The 17,604-nt window shown below is 38.3% G+C and overlaps 1 protein-coding gene across 3 annotated transcripts in view; it reads left to right on the forward strand.

The window, feature by feature from the left end:
* mtcl1.S (microtubule crosslinking factor 1 S homeolog) overlaps window positions 1–17,604 on the forward strand; it is an 87,750-nt gene that overhangs the window by 47,232 nt on the left and 22,914 nt on the right. For 2 of the 3 annotated variants that reach the window (XM_018223638.2, XM_018223639.2), the window contains exons 4-8: window positions 5,476–5,535; window positions 6,051–7,370; window positions 8,065–8,214; window positions 13,852–13,971; window positions 14,827–15,063. In XM_018223638.2, the coding sequence (XP_018079127.1) occupies window positions 5,476–5,535; window positions 6,051–7,370; window positions 8,065–8,214; window positions 13,852–13,971; window positions 14,827–15,063 (1,887 nt within the window). The remainder of the gene's footprint in view (window positions 1–5,475; window positions 5,536–6,050; window positions 7,371–8,064; window positions 8,215–13,851; window positions 13,972–14,826; window positions 15,064–17,604) is intronic. The other variant, XM_041567805.1, reaches the window with a different exon arrangement.

The raw sequence follows: 17,604 nt of genomic DNA on the forward strand, positions 1-17,604 counted from the left end.
GAGGCACCACTACACTCTACAGATAGCGGAATACTGCCCCATTGCCCTACTCTGGCAAGCATTCCCCTGCCCACATAGCTGTATGTGCAGCATACATACCTTGTGGTATGGACCAAATGATACCCCAAGGATGAGATGCCCTCACCACTGATAACAGACTTAAAGGGTTTCCACCTCATGCTGCTTCTCCCTGTAAAGCCAACCCACAGTTTTTTTTTTTTTAAACAGGGCTGCTTTTTATTGTTATTTACTAAACTCCAAATGCCAAAAACCCGAAAAATTTATGTTTTTGAATTTTTAGAGGAAAAGAAAAAAACACAAATTTTATTATAACCCGAGGATGGAAAAAGTCCAAATCTGAAAATCTGGCCTCTCAGGCCTGCTGAGGTTGCATATAAGTGAATGGGAGAAGTCTCATAGCTTTTTTTAATCTGAGCTGGGTTTCATGCAATAATCAGAAGGTTTCAGGGTTTTCAGGCAAAAATTTAAAAAAAAAACGGAGTTTTCGGCTGGAAATTCCGAAAAATTCTTATGTTTCATGATTTTTTCCCTGCAAACAAAATTTTCGGGAAAGTGTATTAATAAATAAGCAGAAAAAACCTGTGCGGATTTGGTCTGAGTTTTTTTCAGAAAATATTGAGATAAATTCGGACTTTGATAAATAATCCCCGTAGTGTTTGATTCTTAACGAGAGTGGAAAATAGTCACCTCAAACTACCAGCCATCATGAGGGCAGAATTACTAAAGAGCAAAGTCGATAACGTTAGCGACTTTTCCCCAGCGTTGCCACCGCAGGTGGCTCTGGTGGACCGACGTTACTCCGCAAATTCAGTAAAGTGTGGATTTTACTGAACGTTAGCTCAATATCACTAGCGAATTTTCTCTAGGCACAAACGAACGAACGCTAGCGCATCTTCGTTATGAAATGCTTGTACTGCCAAAGTAACGATAGCGAAAAGTTTGCATTTCAGTGTATTATCGTATTTGTTCCTGGCGAAATGGTACAATGTGTGCAAATCAGTAGCTGGTGACAATTCGCCCTTTAGTAAATCTGTCCCCAAGTTGGGCAACAAGATCATTTTTAAAATGGGTATGTTTGGCCCTCCTTTGTAACAATTTCAGGAGGCTGTAAGAAAGCGGTCTCTCTTACCAGTCCATACAAATCTTAAAAGACTTCTGCAGTTTCTATACCAGAACATAGTCCAACATAAATATAATAAATGTGGGAGACCTGCCATCTTTTGGGAATTCATTTTGCAAAGCTATAATCATTTCCCCCCCCCCCCAAATTTAACATAAAGATGCTTTATATTTTTGGGTTGACATTTAAATTGGAAATTACTCTATAATGGGGTAATGTAATATGTTTGCAAAACAACAGTCGCAGAAACCATTGGGAATCGCATTGACCATATTTGTGTCCTTTTCAACCAATTACAGACCAAACAAAGTTTGCAACCAAATGGCTTTTGCGAACATTAGCAGTGTATAAATAAAATTTACAAAACGTTTTTTTTCTACAAAATATTTAATGAAACACCAAAGCAGGCGTTAATGCTAACGTTTGCATAGCGATGTAATGTTTGCCAGCAAATTATTTTAAATTGCGAGCAGCACTAAACATTTGCGAAAAATGTAATTTTATAACATTGCTTGCAATTTTTAATTCCCCCTTAATGGCTTAACTGCAAACTGGGTGATGTTTAAGGCTGCAGCCTTGGAGAAGGTTAACTTCTTTCTTCTTTTTTTTGGCACCATTTTCAAAATGTTAAAATTTTAGTGCTACTTTGTATAACTTAAGAAGACGACAGTAGATAAAATCATAGGTGGGTATAAAACTCTGCCAAAACATCAGTACCAGTACAACTACTGCACATACCTGTCATAGGACCCATTCCTGCAGCTTTCTTCTACGCTACTGCAGCAAATGTCCATCATTTTCCTAGAGTCTCCTATGAAATAAATTGTGTATTCTGATGCTTATACAGAAACGGGCCAGTTCCAGCCTGTGTCTGGTCTCATTCAAACAAATTCCTATAAGATATTTTCCTGCACTGCACCTGCTCATTAACCACTGCTTATGGGCTTTGATCAGATTTTTACAGCCAATTTAAGCTAAATACGTTTATTCACAATCTTCTTAATGTTTCTTAAAACAAAAGTGATCCACAGACTTGGCACCAATATAAAACGTTAACTGCCTGTGGCATAATTAACGTAATTACATGGACTGCATAAGGCCTGCTGTGACTAATTTATCTTCTGATATTTTCATGAGGCAGGCCTACAGCAAGGATAGATTGTATTACAAGAATCTATGTTCCAATAAGGTTTTACATTTTACAAAAACATTTCTAAGAAAGCCACAAATAGCAGTAGTCGGCACCATTCAAATTCAAATGATCTTTAAATTATTACTTTAGTACACCAGCCACTTTCTAGCGGAGCAATCAACAAATCCACAATATGGAACAGCACTGAAAGCATTTAAGTGAATGAAACTGCTTTTAGTAAAGTGAACTGCACATCCCCAAAGCCACATAAAGGCAAATTACTTTTTTAAACTTTTTCAATGGAAGAATTTAAATGTAATGTTCAAATCTGCACTGGTATATAATTATTTACTTAATTTGCTTTTTAAAAAAAAAAAAAATAGCATTGAACTATATTGTCCAAGGAGAATATTTGTCAATGTAGGTATCCCAACAGCTGACCAAATCAGTATTATTGGTGAGTTAATTTGTCCATAGTCAACAGTCCATACGTACAGATCTGAACAGAAGGGTAGAAACCAAATGACTGTTTCAAACTCCCTCTCCATCCAGTATGCCTTTAGTGCATATCCTTGTTTATATATTCCCAGGTGATCAACCTCCAGTGTCCCAACTGTATCAATGCACCTCTCGAACATGAAATAGGCGGCACTCCGGGAACAGAACAGAAGGGACAGAGCTTAGCACCGATCTCTAGATTTGACTGTGCCCCATTACCATGCTGAGAGAAAGCATAAAGACATGTTTAGACTGACAATACAGTGTTTTCCATGGGATTATATGACTAAATGATAAAGACCGAGTAGCATCACTTACTTTCCAGTAGCTGGCAAGGTTAAACTTTTCTTATTATGAAACACCACCAACCAACATTTCAGCTGGAACAGTAGACTTAAAGGGGTTGTTCACCTTTAAATTAACTTTTGGTATGGTGTAGAGCAGGGGTCCCCAACTTTTTTAAACCGTGAGCCACATTCAAATGTAAAAGAAGTTGGGGAGCAACACAAGCATGAAAAACTCCCTTGGGTTGAAAAATAAAATCTATGATTGGCTGTTTGTTAGCCCCTATGTGGAGTGGCAGCCTACAAGAGGCTCTACTTGGCACTATACTTAGTTTTTCTACAATTAAAACTTGCTTTCAAGCTTGGAATTGAAAAATAATCACCTGTTTTGAGGACCCTAAGAGCAACATCCAAAGGGTTGGAGAGCAACATGTTGCCCATAAGAAACTGGTTGGGGATCACTGGTGTAGAGAGTGATATTCTGAGACAATTTGAAATATGGTTTTCATTTTTTATTATTTGTGGTTTTTGAGTTATTTAGCTTTTTTTCAGCAGCTCTTCAATTTGCATCTTAACCAATCTGGTAACTAGGGTCCACATTCCCCTAGCAACCATGCATTCATTTGAATAAGAGACTGGAATATGAATAGTAGAGGGCCTGAATAGAAGGATCAGTAATAAAAAGTAACAATAACAATACATTTGTTGCCTTACAGAGCATTTGTTTTGTAGAAGGGAGTCAGCGACGCCCATTTGAAAGCCGCAAAGAGTCTGAAGAAAAAGGCAAATAACTATAAAACTATAAAAAATAAATAATGAAAACCAATTGAAAAGTTGCTTAGAATTGGCCGTTCTATAATATTAATAAAGGTTACGTTAAAGGTGAACTATCCCTTTAAGTATCGGCTAGGTTGCCTATGGCGCCTGGCCGGGTTGGCCCGGCTCTGCTTATATGGTTATATAGCCAAAGCGATCCGAGTGCCATCCTACCGGCGATTTACATTCTAGCCGGCAGGGAGATTAGTGCATTTTTCAGTATTCTATGGTCCTATGTACCATTATATGTTGAAGTGGTGTTTGTTCTGTTATACAGTATACCAGGGGCCACAGGTGCACTATAAAGAGCAAATGCCTTGTTTAGCCCCCAAAAAAATCTGTCTGTTCATTGGAGTACTATAAATGATTTGTCTTATTAAAATTAGTACAGAAGATGAGCATAATGGAAATTATTATACATACAGATGTGTATGTGTAACGGACAGCTACTGTTATTCCAAATCAAAAGTAAGGATATACCTAATAAACTGAATTCTTAATAATTCACTGGACAATTTTCATTAGATATTAGTTGAACAGAGAGTCCCAAGCACCACAGAAAATGTGCCAGTCTGTTCAAGAGAGGCAAAGTCAGCAGCTTTTATCACGCCATGTATGGCCAGCTTCAGTTACTAGAACTATCTTCAAACATACTGCATCTAGGGAGTAGGATATGATGATATTCTCGCCAAACAACCGGATGTCTCCCCGAAATGCCCACGTGAGGTGGGCGAAATCTGGCTGTCCAACGATCGGATCATAATACTGCGAATAAGGGTGGTCGGATTGTGGGACCTCATCTATGAACAGATGCGGGCGTGATCTGACGGGATTTTTAACCCTGCCCGATCGATATGAGGCTGAGTTTCGGCCAGATGTCGATTGGGCAAACCCGTCAGAGGGCCACAGTAGGCATCTTTGTGTAAATGAAGGTGGCTATTAATCATGTACTTGAGGGGATAATTATCACTGTGCAGAACAGTGGTTTTCTGCTTCCTTCAGACTTGTACTCTCAGGGGCACATGAGAACTGGACCAGATAAACATTGCTGTATCTTATGCACAGCAAAATACCAGCAAAATGATAACACAGCATTTTAGGACTCACTTGCTATTAGAGGGCATGGCCCTCTGCCCAAAATTACTTCCCATTATAAATAAAACACCAGCTTCACTGTGCAAGGGAGCCCTCTACTTTACAACCTCCATCAACCAATTGTAAAATACAGGGTTCTCAGGTTTTGTGCATAGGGCCTATCCATGTAGGTCTTGCACCTCTACCATTGTGGGATGCTGACTGTGCTCTGCACCTTTTTTGCACCCAAAAATTTGGTGTGATGTGCACAGAATAGCACAGCACTGACAGGTGTAAAAGAACCCTGTACTTAATTCCTGCCTTCTCAGTGACCTGGAACTCCCTGGGTGTTGTGTCTGAATGATGTGCAAGCTAGCAGGTGTTCCAGGTGATATCTGCCCCCGGGCCCTCTGTATGCAGTACCGCTCAACTGAGGCTTGAGGTGCATTTCTTTGTGTACCATGTTTGACTTAAACAATCATTTTTCTTCCTGTGATTCTTCTAGACCTTACCAATGGTTTTTTTTACAGAGTACACTAAAAAGGAAAGGAAGCAGAGAGATGCACAAAGAGAAAAAGATAATCAGTCAGGTAAAGTTTTATTTTTTAAACTTTGTTGTATAAATTAAGTGTGTATTATTTGCTACTATTTAGAGAATAATAAGGCATATGATACCGTATTAATAAATAGGGATCATATGGCTTTAAATGTTTTAAAAATTCCCCACCAACAGTTACTTGTCTCTAAATCCAGCAGAGGAAGTGAAGGGGAGGGGTTACCTCTTGCATCCAATTTCTTCTTGATTGGTGCATTTGCAGTATAACTTTTCGCAGGTTTGAAATGAGGTAGCCAGCCCTGTTCATAAGAAAGGTGTATTTTCTATCATCACATCTATAGAAATAGTATATGAGGGATTAGTTATTCAAGTGTAAAGAATATTTCCTATCTTTAGGAATAAGAACGGCTAACAATGTATAGCCTTCTTTAGATGTCTTACTATTACTGATTAAAGCCAATAAAATGTCAAAATTCATCATATTTATTATATTATAGAAAATATAATATTATTAGTATTGATCATTGTCTCCTATTCACTTATGACTAGGAGGACAATGCAGATTTAAAATGCCAGCTACAATTTGCTAAAGAAGAAGCAGCATTGATGCGGAAGAAAATGGCCAAACTGGGGAAAGAAAAGGATGATTTAGAACAGGATTTAGAGAAATACAAGTCAGTATATGGGGATGTGGATGGCCCTCTCTCAACTGGGGAAACTGGTGGCCCACCCAGCACAAGAGAAGCTGAATTAAAATTACGCCTTAAACTGGTGGAGGAAGAAGCTAACATCTTGAGTAGAAAGATAGTGGAGCTGGAGGTAGAAAACAGGGGCGTTAAAGCAGAAATGGAAGACCTCAGGTGTCAATTAGAAAAAGAGTTTCTAAGCAGGGAGTATGTTTCAAGCATTCCTACCTCACCATATGGTGATTCCATGGAATCTGCCGCTGAGTTGCATCGCCATCTCCAATTTGTGGAGGAGGAGGCAGAACTTTTAAGGAGGTCGATTTCTGAGATAGAGGATCACAATAAGCAGCTAACTACTGAACTGAATAGATTCAAATTTGGTCCTGAACAAGAACGTGTCTGGATTGATGACAGTGCCTCCAAATGCAATGGCCCAGTGCAAGAGGAGCTAAAGTCAGCTAGGATTCAGATCAACGAGTTAAGCAGTAAGATAATGAAACTTCAATATGAAAACCGTGTTTTACTGTCCAATGTCCAACGCTACGATCTTGCATCTCACCTGGGAGTTCGTACAGCAAGTCCACGGGATAGTGATGCAGAAAGTGACACAGGAAAGAAAGAAAGTGATAGTGATGATGGACGCCCTACTCAACCAAAGAGAGAAGGACCTATTGGGGGTGAAAGTGACTCAGAAGAAGCCTATGAAAAAACATCAGGATTTGAGAGTGTCAAGCAATCAGAAGGCAGTGACCTTTATGCTTCTGATATGAAAATTAGAGAGAATGAACACACTTTCTTAAATATAAAACGTGAGGCAGAACGTCTAGAAAGGACATTGGATCGACTTGTCACAGACACAGATAGCTTGATCTATGAGGCCAAGCTACAGGTGACAAGCAGTTCTGTGGAAGAGATATTTCAGAACTATTCAGAAAAACGAGGTGATATTTCAGCTTCTGAAATCCTGGAAAGCATAAATACCAAGATCAAAGTTTTCAGAAAAGAATTGCAAAATTTTATGGAAGTGGTTGATCGGGCAGGAGAAGGCCTTAAAGAGCACATAGAGGACCTTTCCCCAATGCCTCACCTTACAGAATCATCTAGTTTCTTGTCCAATTTGACTTCAGTGTCTCGGGATTCACCCATTGGCAATCTTGGGAAAGAACTTATTCCTGACTTTCAGGTAAGATGGTATGGCTTATTTGCATCTATTCTATGGCTTAATCAATGCATTATTTGTTCCCCACTTTATTTGTATTTTAGATATTTACCAAAATATACCATGAAACTCTACACTTTATTCACAACAATAACTTTCTAAAAATATTTTCGATCAAAGCATAAATTTGGATTTGTGTCCAATACTGCAGCATACTGTATTTTGCCACAAAATCTGATTATACTTAAATTGACTAGTGACGTTTTTTAGAATTGCTCTTGGCAGATCTTTAACGGTACAAAACCAAAATGCTGCCGTGTTTTCATTTAACCACATGGCATAGTAATGGGGAAGAAACTTTGTAAACTGCTTCATGCCTTGCATGTTTACTGTCGGTTTGACTTATGCATCCTTCATTGCATGCGCGTTTCGTAACCAGTGTTTGCATTCTTTTTTTCCCTGTTTTTTCTCTTTTTGCTTTTCAGATATTTCAGCCCATCATTTTGCTCATTCTTCTTTTAGTTTTGTTTTCTTCACTTTCTTATGCTACCACATTTAAGTTAGTTTTTCTGTTCACGCTTTTCTTTGTCTTGTAATGTTTTTCCATCTTTTTACCTTACCTACTTTATTTTACTTTTTTTTTTTTTTATCTTCCGCCCCTTGTCTTCTGTTATTTTCGTTTGTGTGTTTGTTTCTGTGGTACCCGTGCACGATGCAGTCCAAACTGAGGGAACAAATGGAATATCAACTGAGCCATGACCATGAAGAGGATACTCATCATCTCCTAGTAAATCATGAGTCACACCGCAGAGCTGATGGAGATTCTAAACACTACAGGCCAGGCGACAAGGGCTATTTCACGCTAGAGGTTAGAACCATTGCCTTCCCCATTAGAAACAAGAAGCATCATCTCCAATCTCCTTTGAGTTAGAAATTACTTATAAATGACTATAATATTACATTTTAAAGCACAGTGTTGCCTATATTCCCTTATAAATATTCTGTTCATATAAACGTCCAGCTCTTGCATTGAGCTCTTGCATTGCATTGAGCATTTATTTGAGTCAGTAATATAAAGAGACCTTTCAAAGTAATGTTGTATAAATTTCTATTAAAGGAGAAGGAAAGGCTAAAATTAAGTAAGCTTTATCAGTATAAATACACCAGTAATGCTGATCTGAGTCCACAGCATTTCTTTCCTTCTATTGTGTATACACAGGCTTCTGTATCAGACTTCCTGTTTTCAGCATAAACTTCCAGGGCTAGGGCTTGAGCATGCTCAGTTTGCTCCTCCCCTCCCTGCTGTAATCTGAGCCCAGTGTTACCAGTGAGCAGGGAAAGACTCAGGCAGGAAGTGATGGCACACCAAGCTAACATGGCAGTTGCTATCCTAAACAAACAGAGAGAAATTCTAGAGCTGTTTACTCAGGTATGGTAAAGCATTCTGCAGAATAAATATACTGTTAAAGCTTGCATTATTGTGACTAATCTATTGGCAATAAACTGCTTTGGTAGCTTTCCTTCTCCTTTAAGGTTAAAAACTTGAGATTTGTGGATTAATACAAAAGAATAATAAGAAGAGAATTTTTCTATGTAAAAAAACACAACAGACCAGTTTAATTCTTTATGTCATGTTTGCATATAGCTATATCTACTGTATCTATCTTTCATCTATCTATATCTATGTATGTACAGTATGTATGTATGTATGTATGTATGTATGTATGTATGTATCTATCTATCTATCTATCTATCTATCTATCTATCTATCTATCTATCTATCACCTATCCGTCTTTATAGTTATATGATTTAATAACACAGCTATTTAATGACACAAGTACAGTAACCAATAACAGGTAATCAAAAATAAGCTGTGAGCATTGTAATGTACTACAGTGATAGCGAAGCTCTTAATGGTTACTATAGGCTGCTGTTCAGGTGCAGTTTAGTGACTAATGTAAGCCACACACATACAAGTTGTACTAAATTCTGACACACATCTATAATATATATTTACATATTTTAGTAACAATATGCGGGGTACAGAGGTAATCCTGTACTCATAGAGACGTGATCCTGGCCATCGTTGTGGATGAATTGCTGTGGCATAAGAGTAGATGAAAAAGATCCAGCAACTGCTGGCTGGCAGGGGGGACTAGAGTGTATAGTTCTTATTAATGTAGCTACCTAATTGCAATGTATGCGTGTGATACAGGTTGTGTTCCTAGAGACTTAGGTCTTTAAAAATAATTTCTATGGATCCAGTAAACTTATGTTTTACAGCGGCTAATTCTAAATTGCTGTAATGGGGTTCTAGCCCAATAGCATTTATATTAATGGGGCATAGGCTGTTTTTACAAATCTCCAGCCAAAGAATACCACACAATCATTACACTGAATAAATCCTGGTAGCTAGGGAAATAAACTCAGATTCAGGACCTCCTTAAAGGAGAAGGAAAGGTTAAAGCTAAATAAGCCTTATCAGAAAGGTCCACCTAAATACACCAGTAAACCCTCAAAGTAATGCTGCTCTGAGTCCCCTGTCAAAAGAAACACAGCATTTCTTTCCTTCTATTGTGTACTCATGGGCTTCTGTATCAGACTTCCTGCCTTCAGCTTAAACCTCCTTGCTCCGGGCAAGAGCATGCTCAGTTTGCTCCCCCCCCCTTCTCTGCTGTGAGCCCAGAGCTATGAGTGAGCAGGGAGAGATTCAGGCAGAAAGTGATGTTGCACCAAGCTAATACTGCAGCTGCTATCTTAAACAAACAGAGAGCTTCTAGAGCTTTTTACTCAGGTATGGTAAAACATTCTACAGAATAAGTATAGCATTCTAGCTTGCACTATTGCAGCTAATCTATTGGCAATAAAATGCCTCCATAGCTTTCCTTCTCCTTTAACTAAGCAACTGCTATACACAAAAAATGCATAATTAAGTGCATTAAACTACCATACCATATAACACTTCTTGTGCCCAAAACCAGTGAGCCTGTTTAAAGAATGTCAGTGAGGACGGATGAACAGAGAGGTGCAAGAGAACCCTGTATTTGATAGGTGCTATGCCAGGTGAGGGACATGTAGGGGCCCATTTACTTAGCTCGAGTGAAGGAATAGAAGAAAAAAAACTTCGAATTTCGAATGATTTTTTGGCTACTTCAACCATTGAATGGGCTACTTCGACCTTCGACTTCGAATCGAACCTTTCAAACTAAAAAAATTTCGACTATTTGACCATTCGATAGTCGAAGTACTGTCACTTTAAGAAAAAACTTTGGCCCCCTAGTTCGCCACCTAAAGGCTACCGAAGTCAATGTTAGCCTATGGGGAAGGTTAAAATTCAAAGGATTTAATCGGATTTTTCATTCGATCGAACGAATAGCGCTAAATAGCTTTGAATTCGATATTTGAAGTCGAAGGATTTAACTTCGAAAGACGAATATCGAGGGTTAATTAACCCTAGATATTCAACCGTAAGTAAATCAGCCCCATAAAGTATAAACCTTTGCACTGATAACATGACATCCATTTTATTGAAGGCATAGTTGTGTACAATTTAGCAAACAAACAGCCAAAATATTGCTCCAGTCTGGTTTTCAGCATGAGTGGGTTAAAATGAAATGCAGGACTGTATTGTTGGATGAAGACATATTTCTTGCACTTTGCCCTGTAGTTAAATGAGACCCTTGCTCTTAAATAAAATAAACATTGGACAGTCTCTCTTCTGCTCCATTTATGAAGACACTACAGGATCTACCTCTTTTACCAGATTGGCATTCTGGGGTACAGGTAGTTATTCTGCAACATCATTACGCAATGTGTAGCATTAATAATAATACTAATGGAATCACCTCAATATTACCCATTTAGCAGTAAAACTTTGTTATTAGTTTCTTGTATGGGCAGCATGCCTTGTGCTGTTGTGGAACTTTAAGAATCTGAGACCACTTGAGGTGAAAAGATAAAGTTTATTTGACACGAGCACCGTAGATTCTGAACTCACAAAGAGTCAGAACCCTGAACAAAGAAATCACAGAGTTTTTATAAACTTGGGAACCTATGACATAGTAACTTACAGTCAGAAAAGAGAATTACAATTGAAAGAGCATAAAGATATCTCTTTACAGCACAAAAAAACAAAGAACTACTCAAATAACCAATCAGACGGTGCTTCCTCAAGGTCAAGGTAGTAGTACCAAGGCTAGATCGTGAACAGAATCCACCCATATCTGCATACACAGAATTTTATTCATTCTCAGTACCATACATGGTAAAAGCATGTAGTTAATATTACAACAACTGTACCAGTGGGTAGAAAGGTAAAATCCCCCCATAACAGACCATACATAAAAATCTCTCTCTAAAAATGAGGATTCCAAGACAAATAAAATATTTTTGACTCTAAGCTTCTTGCTTGATTTTTCCTTGCATTGCATTTATAATATTTGGTGCTATGAATTTGCATGTTACTACTGCTTGTTGTAAGCTTTATCTTTATCTTGCCTGTTTTAAATATGTCATCTGATTGTATCTATACAGCTGTGGATTGGCTTTTAGGTTTCACTGTTTCATATATCGTTTATTTAGTGCCACAGAAAACTTTTATGCAGGCATACTGTACAGATTTCACTGTTTTGTCTCTTAACTAGCAACCCCCTTCCTCAGTCTATAATTGCATCTTTCATTCAAAAGGGCCATAAAGCCACTTGGTTTAGTAGATTTGCATGTCAGACTCCTGATGCACAGGCTTCTAGAGAGATGAAATAGCATAAGTACTTTATAAATGCAATGCTCAATGGGAGATTGGTAATGGAGATCCTTCTTTCACTAAAGTGCTGATCTCTTTATGTGATGTTTTATGGTAACTCATTAGATTGTTGCCACTGCCCAAGTAAGATAAAAGCAGTCCTATCCTTACTGAAAAATGCTTAGAGCTAAAACTGACCTCAAACAATAATTAAGTCAAATCACAAAAGGGTTCTAAAAGGCTGTCCACTGGGATGAATATCTGTTGGGGATTGTAAACTCTCTCTCTTCTCTCTAAATAGTGTCAGTTCAAACAACCAAATCAGTGCTCGTTACCCCAATTTTAAGTGATCTTCCAATCACTGACTCTCTTTACAATTTATACTGCTCCACATGTGTTAAGTAGTCAATCAATAATGTCAATTAAAAATGTAAATATTGAATAATCAAGTAATATCTAATATGTATCGTATACTATTAAACCATTATGCATTAATACCATAATGTAGTATAAAACATGTGAACTTATAATATATATTCTCATCTACAAGATGTCACCTGTGTACCTTAAAGGAGAAGGAAAGCTATGGAGGCATTTTATTGCCAATAGTTTAGCCACAATAGTGCAAGCTACAACACTATATTTATTCTGTAGAATGTTTTACCATACCTGAGTAAAAAGCTCTAGAAGCTCTCTGTTTGTTTAGGATAGCAGCTGCAGTATTTGCTTGGTTTGACATCACTTCCTGCCTGAGTCTCTCCCTGCGCTGGTTACAGCAGAGAAGGGAGGGGAGCAAACTGAGCATGCTCACGCCCTGGGCAAGGAGGTTTAAGCTGACGGCAGGAAGTCTGATACAGAAGCCCATGTATACACAATAGAAGGAAAGAAATGCTGTGTTTCTTTTGACAGAGGACTCAGAGCAGCACTACTTTGAGGGTTTACTGGTATATTTAGGTGGACCTTTCTGATAAGGCTTACTTAGTTTTAACTTTTCCATCTCCTTTAAGAAAAGCTCATGATACAGTGTCCATTTTAAAATCCATTTGCTAAAAGTCCTAAAAGAAACATGTATGACCAATTTGTGTCTATAATATGTCTATATTTCTCCACACTAAAAACCACAGAAATGTTTCTGGGGATTTACACTTACTACTACTTTTCAGAATATAGACATTATTGCCAACTAAGTTAAAAAAAACAACTTAAATTAACCTGCCCATTTATGTCCTTAGGGACTACACAGTTTAACTCATAGATCCAGAAAGGGGTGACCAGCCCCCCCCCATACAAGTTATAAAAAAACAATGGTGGCAGGACCCCCCCTACAAGTTAAACAAAAACCATTGGTGGCCAGCCTCCCCTACATACTGAAAAAAAAATATTGGTGGCCAGGTTTCCCCCATACTTTAGTTACTTGATTAACAGATGGAGAGACCTTCTTTCTGTATTGCCAATTGGTCACTGAAGTCTAAGTCCTGCACAGGGATTGGATAGGTCAAGTTTGAACTTCCCCTCCAGTCTATCCAATCCCCATGCAGCTCTCCAGGGACTTAGACCTCAGTGACCAATCTGCAGTAAAGAGAAGCTGCTATTCTGAAGACCCATGGTTGTGGACCCTGGCTAAACAAGTACAGCACAGCCAGGCCCCCCTAAACCACAAAAACCGACGGTACCCGGGACAATTGCTGCATTCTCTGCTAAACATAACTGACTGGTTATGCACATGGCGTACTACAATACAATATGTAATCCTTGGATTATAGCTCAGTGATCACGTCTCGCCGGAAAAGAAGGGAACAATACGTGAGCTGCAGGCTATTCTAGATCAAGAAAGGAGGCTACACCTGGAGGAGCACGAGAAGGTGACAGACAGGATAATTCAGGTATTAACCTTAGATAATCCATCTTATTGTTTAATAATAAACTCTTTTTTTATTCACTAGGTAAGTAAAGTTCATGATAGGAGAAAGATATATAATCAAAAGTATGTTTTACCATTGCTTGCTTGTTATTTGTAGGTATTTATGGTAGTGGCACACAAATAGATTTGTCACCCACATTTTTTTTTTTGATGGGGTGACAAATTTCCCGAAAATGCTCTACATTGCTGGTACTTGAAATCCCTGGCGGTATGTTCAACATATTGCTAAATCGACAAATCTTCCCGTAGACTCCATTTTATCCAAATAATCCACATTTTTAAAAAATATTTCCTTTTTCTCTGTAATAATAAAACAGTACCTTGTATTTGATCTTTATCTTTATTTAATGTTTACATAATTTTCTAGTAGATTTAAGGTATGAAGATCCAAATTACAGAAAGATCCATTATCTGTAAAACCCCAGGTCCCAGCCATTCTGGATAACAGGTCCCATACCTGTAATTCAAATTATTAAAAAATATTTCCATTTTCTCTGTAATACTAAAACAGTACCTTGTACTTGATCCCAACTAAGATATAATTAATGACGTCTTCAATAATTACATAGCAAGTCCAGTTGTTTTAGAATTACTTCTACTGGATCAACCTACTGGGTTTATGTTTACATAATGTTCTAGTAGACCTAAGGTATGAAGACCCAAATTACAGAAAGATCCATTATCTGGAAAACCCCAGGTCGCGAGCATTCTATTCCCACACCTGTATAACATAATAATTTTCAGCAGGTTTTCCAGGTAACAACCTGGTTACAGAATTTCATCTTACTGTGTGTATTGTATTATGTTTTCTCTAAAGCTGGAAGAGGAACATCTAAAAATGTTACGGAGGAAAGACTTGGAGCTGCAAAGCCTTACTCTGCAGAATAAACTAGAAGAGAAAACCTGGGGCCAAGAGAAAATCCTGTTGCAGCAAGAACTGAGGAGCTTTAAAGAGAATGTATTTGTTATGTATGTCAAGCTAAAAAAGTTACGAAAGCACTGGCAGCAGTGTAGGAGCGGAGAAGATGTAGAAGTGGGGAACAAGTTCCTTCAGGTATAGTAGCTGGTTTTAGTTTTTCATTTTTTTTGTTATGAGCACTTTTTTAAAAAATAAGTAAAACCACCAAACTGTGTAGTTGGGATTAGTTCAGTTTGCCAACTAAATATAAGGTCAGAAAGCATTTCTTTTAAAGGAAACATTTGTACATTGTGTCCGATGTGGGAATAAAATATCAGACATGATGACAGATCTTCACAAATCCTAAATAGATGGCTCAGCACAGATCAGTCAAGTAAAGATTACCATCACTAAGCTAAGTGTGTACAACAACTCTAGCCTCATTTGTATGCTTTGTACTACAATATTACCTGCAAAATGTCCTGTCTGTAGCCACCCACCCATTTAGATTGTAGGCTCTGCGGGGCAGGGACCTCCTTGTACTGGCTCTTACCACATAGCACTTAAGCTCGCTGTCCTTATATAAGCTCTGTGTACTATTTATATTTAATGTATTTTTTATGTGACTTGTCCTCCCTGCGTGTATTTTTATATATTGTACTGCACTGTGGCTCCTTAAAGGAACAGTAACACCAAAAAATGAAAGTGTTTTAGAGTAATTAAAATATAAAGTACTGTTGTCCTGAATTGGTAAAAGTTCTGTGTTTGCTTCAGAAACTCTACTTTAGTTTATATAAACAAGCTGCTGTGTAGCCATGGGGACAGCCATTCAAAGCTGAAAGAGGAGAAAAGGCACAGGTTACGCAGCAGATAACAGATAAGCTCTGTAGTATACAATGGGATTCTGCAGTGTTTATCTGTTATCTATCTATGTGTCCTATACTGGAATGGCTGCCCCCATGGCTAAACAGCAGCTTGTTTACATAAACGATAGCAGTGTTTCTGAAGCAGACACACTATTATTTTTTTATTACTTAAAAACACTTAGATTTTTTTATATTCTGTTCCTTTAATGGGATATTGTGATGGGAAAACATGTTTTTTTCTAAATGCATCAGTTAATAGTGCTGCTCCAGCAGACTTCTGCACTGCAATCAATGTTTCAAAAGAGCAAATAGATTTTTTTATATTTAATTTTGAAATCTGACATAGAGCTGATGTGTCTAGACATATTGTCAGTTTCCTAGGTTTCCCCAGTCATGTGACTTGTGCTCTGATAAACGTCTGTCACTCCTTACTGCTGTGCTGAAAGTTGGAGTGATATCACCCCCCTCCCTCCCCCAGCAGCCCATCATCAGAACAATGGGAAGGTAACCAGATAACAGGTCCCTGGTAGATATAAGAACAGCACTCAATAGTAAAAATCCATGTCCCAATGCGACTCATTGAGTAGGAGAAACAATAGCCTGCCTGAAAGCAGTTCCATCCTGAAGTGCTGGCTCTTTCTGAAAGCACATGACCAGGCAAAATGACCTGAGATGATTGCCTACACACCAATATTACAACTAAACAGTAGTGTAAACAGTATAATTTATAAAAAAAATCTACACCATAAAAATCATGACAGAATCGCTTTAACAGCACAAATAAAGTTATACATACATTTTACATACGTACAAAGAAGAATTCGATGCTACTCATGTATCAGCTCCACAAGAAGACATATGTATAGCTCAGCAAAAAAATGCACAGAGAAACCATTAGCTGGTAGACAAAAAATCAGAATTCACAAGAACCTACATTTCTGAATGCAGAGACCTGCAGACTTTGCTCATAGAATCAAGTGCAGCCTGTGTTAGGTTGCACTTGATTGTAAAGGGGCAAGCTGTGGGAGGCACATAGGCATCAGATGTGGATGGGCATGCTGCACAAATAGCATAAGTCTGACCTTTCCACAAACCTGGGCTTGTGTTCCCCATCCTGCATTATGGTTTTATATGCTTCTTCAAGCTGTAGAACAAGGGCGGGTGAGGGTTCAAAACTGATCGGCAGTCTACTACTATCCTCACCAGCACCTGCACTCTTCAAGGATGCTGTCTTAGTCCCAAGCTTTCTCCCTTTACACCTATGACTGTTCATCATCTGTAAATAACTGCAAAGTTTACAAGTTTGCAGACGACGCGACAGTGCTTGGCCTCATCTAGGACAATGATGAAACCGGATACAGACAGCTAGTGTGCAACATTGTCGATTACGGCAGAGAACATGACCTGGTTCTTAACACAGCAAAGACAAAGGAGATGATTATAGACTTCAGGAAACGGCCTCATGAACATGAACCCTTACAAATTGAGAATGTCAGAATACAGCAGGTTGAAAGCATAAAATTTCTTGGCCTACACAACTCAAAATAACAAGACTGCACAAATCACCTTCTACAGAGTCACAATCGAAAGCATTCTAACTGGAAATATAGCAGTGTGGTACGGTAGCATCACACAGCAGGAAAGAAGCTCTCTCCAGACGATAGTAAAAACTGCTGAACGTATCATCACCACTTCGCTTCCATCATTGTCTGACCTAGACATGGCTAGATGCAAGAATAAAATCAAATCCATCACCAGTGACTCAAGTCATCCGGGACATGAACTACTCATCTGGCACAAGCCCAACTACTCGTGCAGACATAGAAGGCCT

The sequence above is a fragment of the Xenopus laevis genome, chromosome 6S, assembly GCF_017654675.1.
Source record: "Xenopus laevis strain J_2021 chromosome 6S, Xenopus_laevis_v10.1, whole genome shotgun sequence".
NCBI lineage: Eukaryota > Metazoa > Chordata > Amphibia > Anura > Pipidae > Xenopus > Xenopus laevis.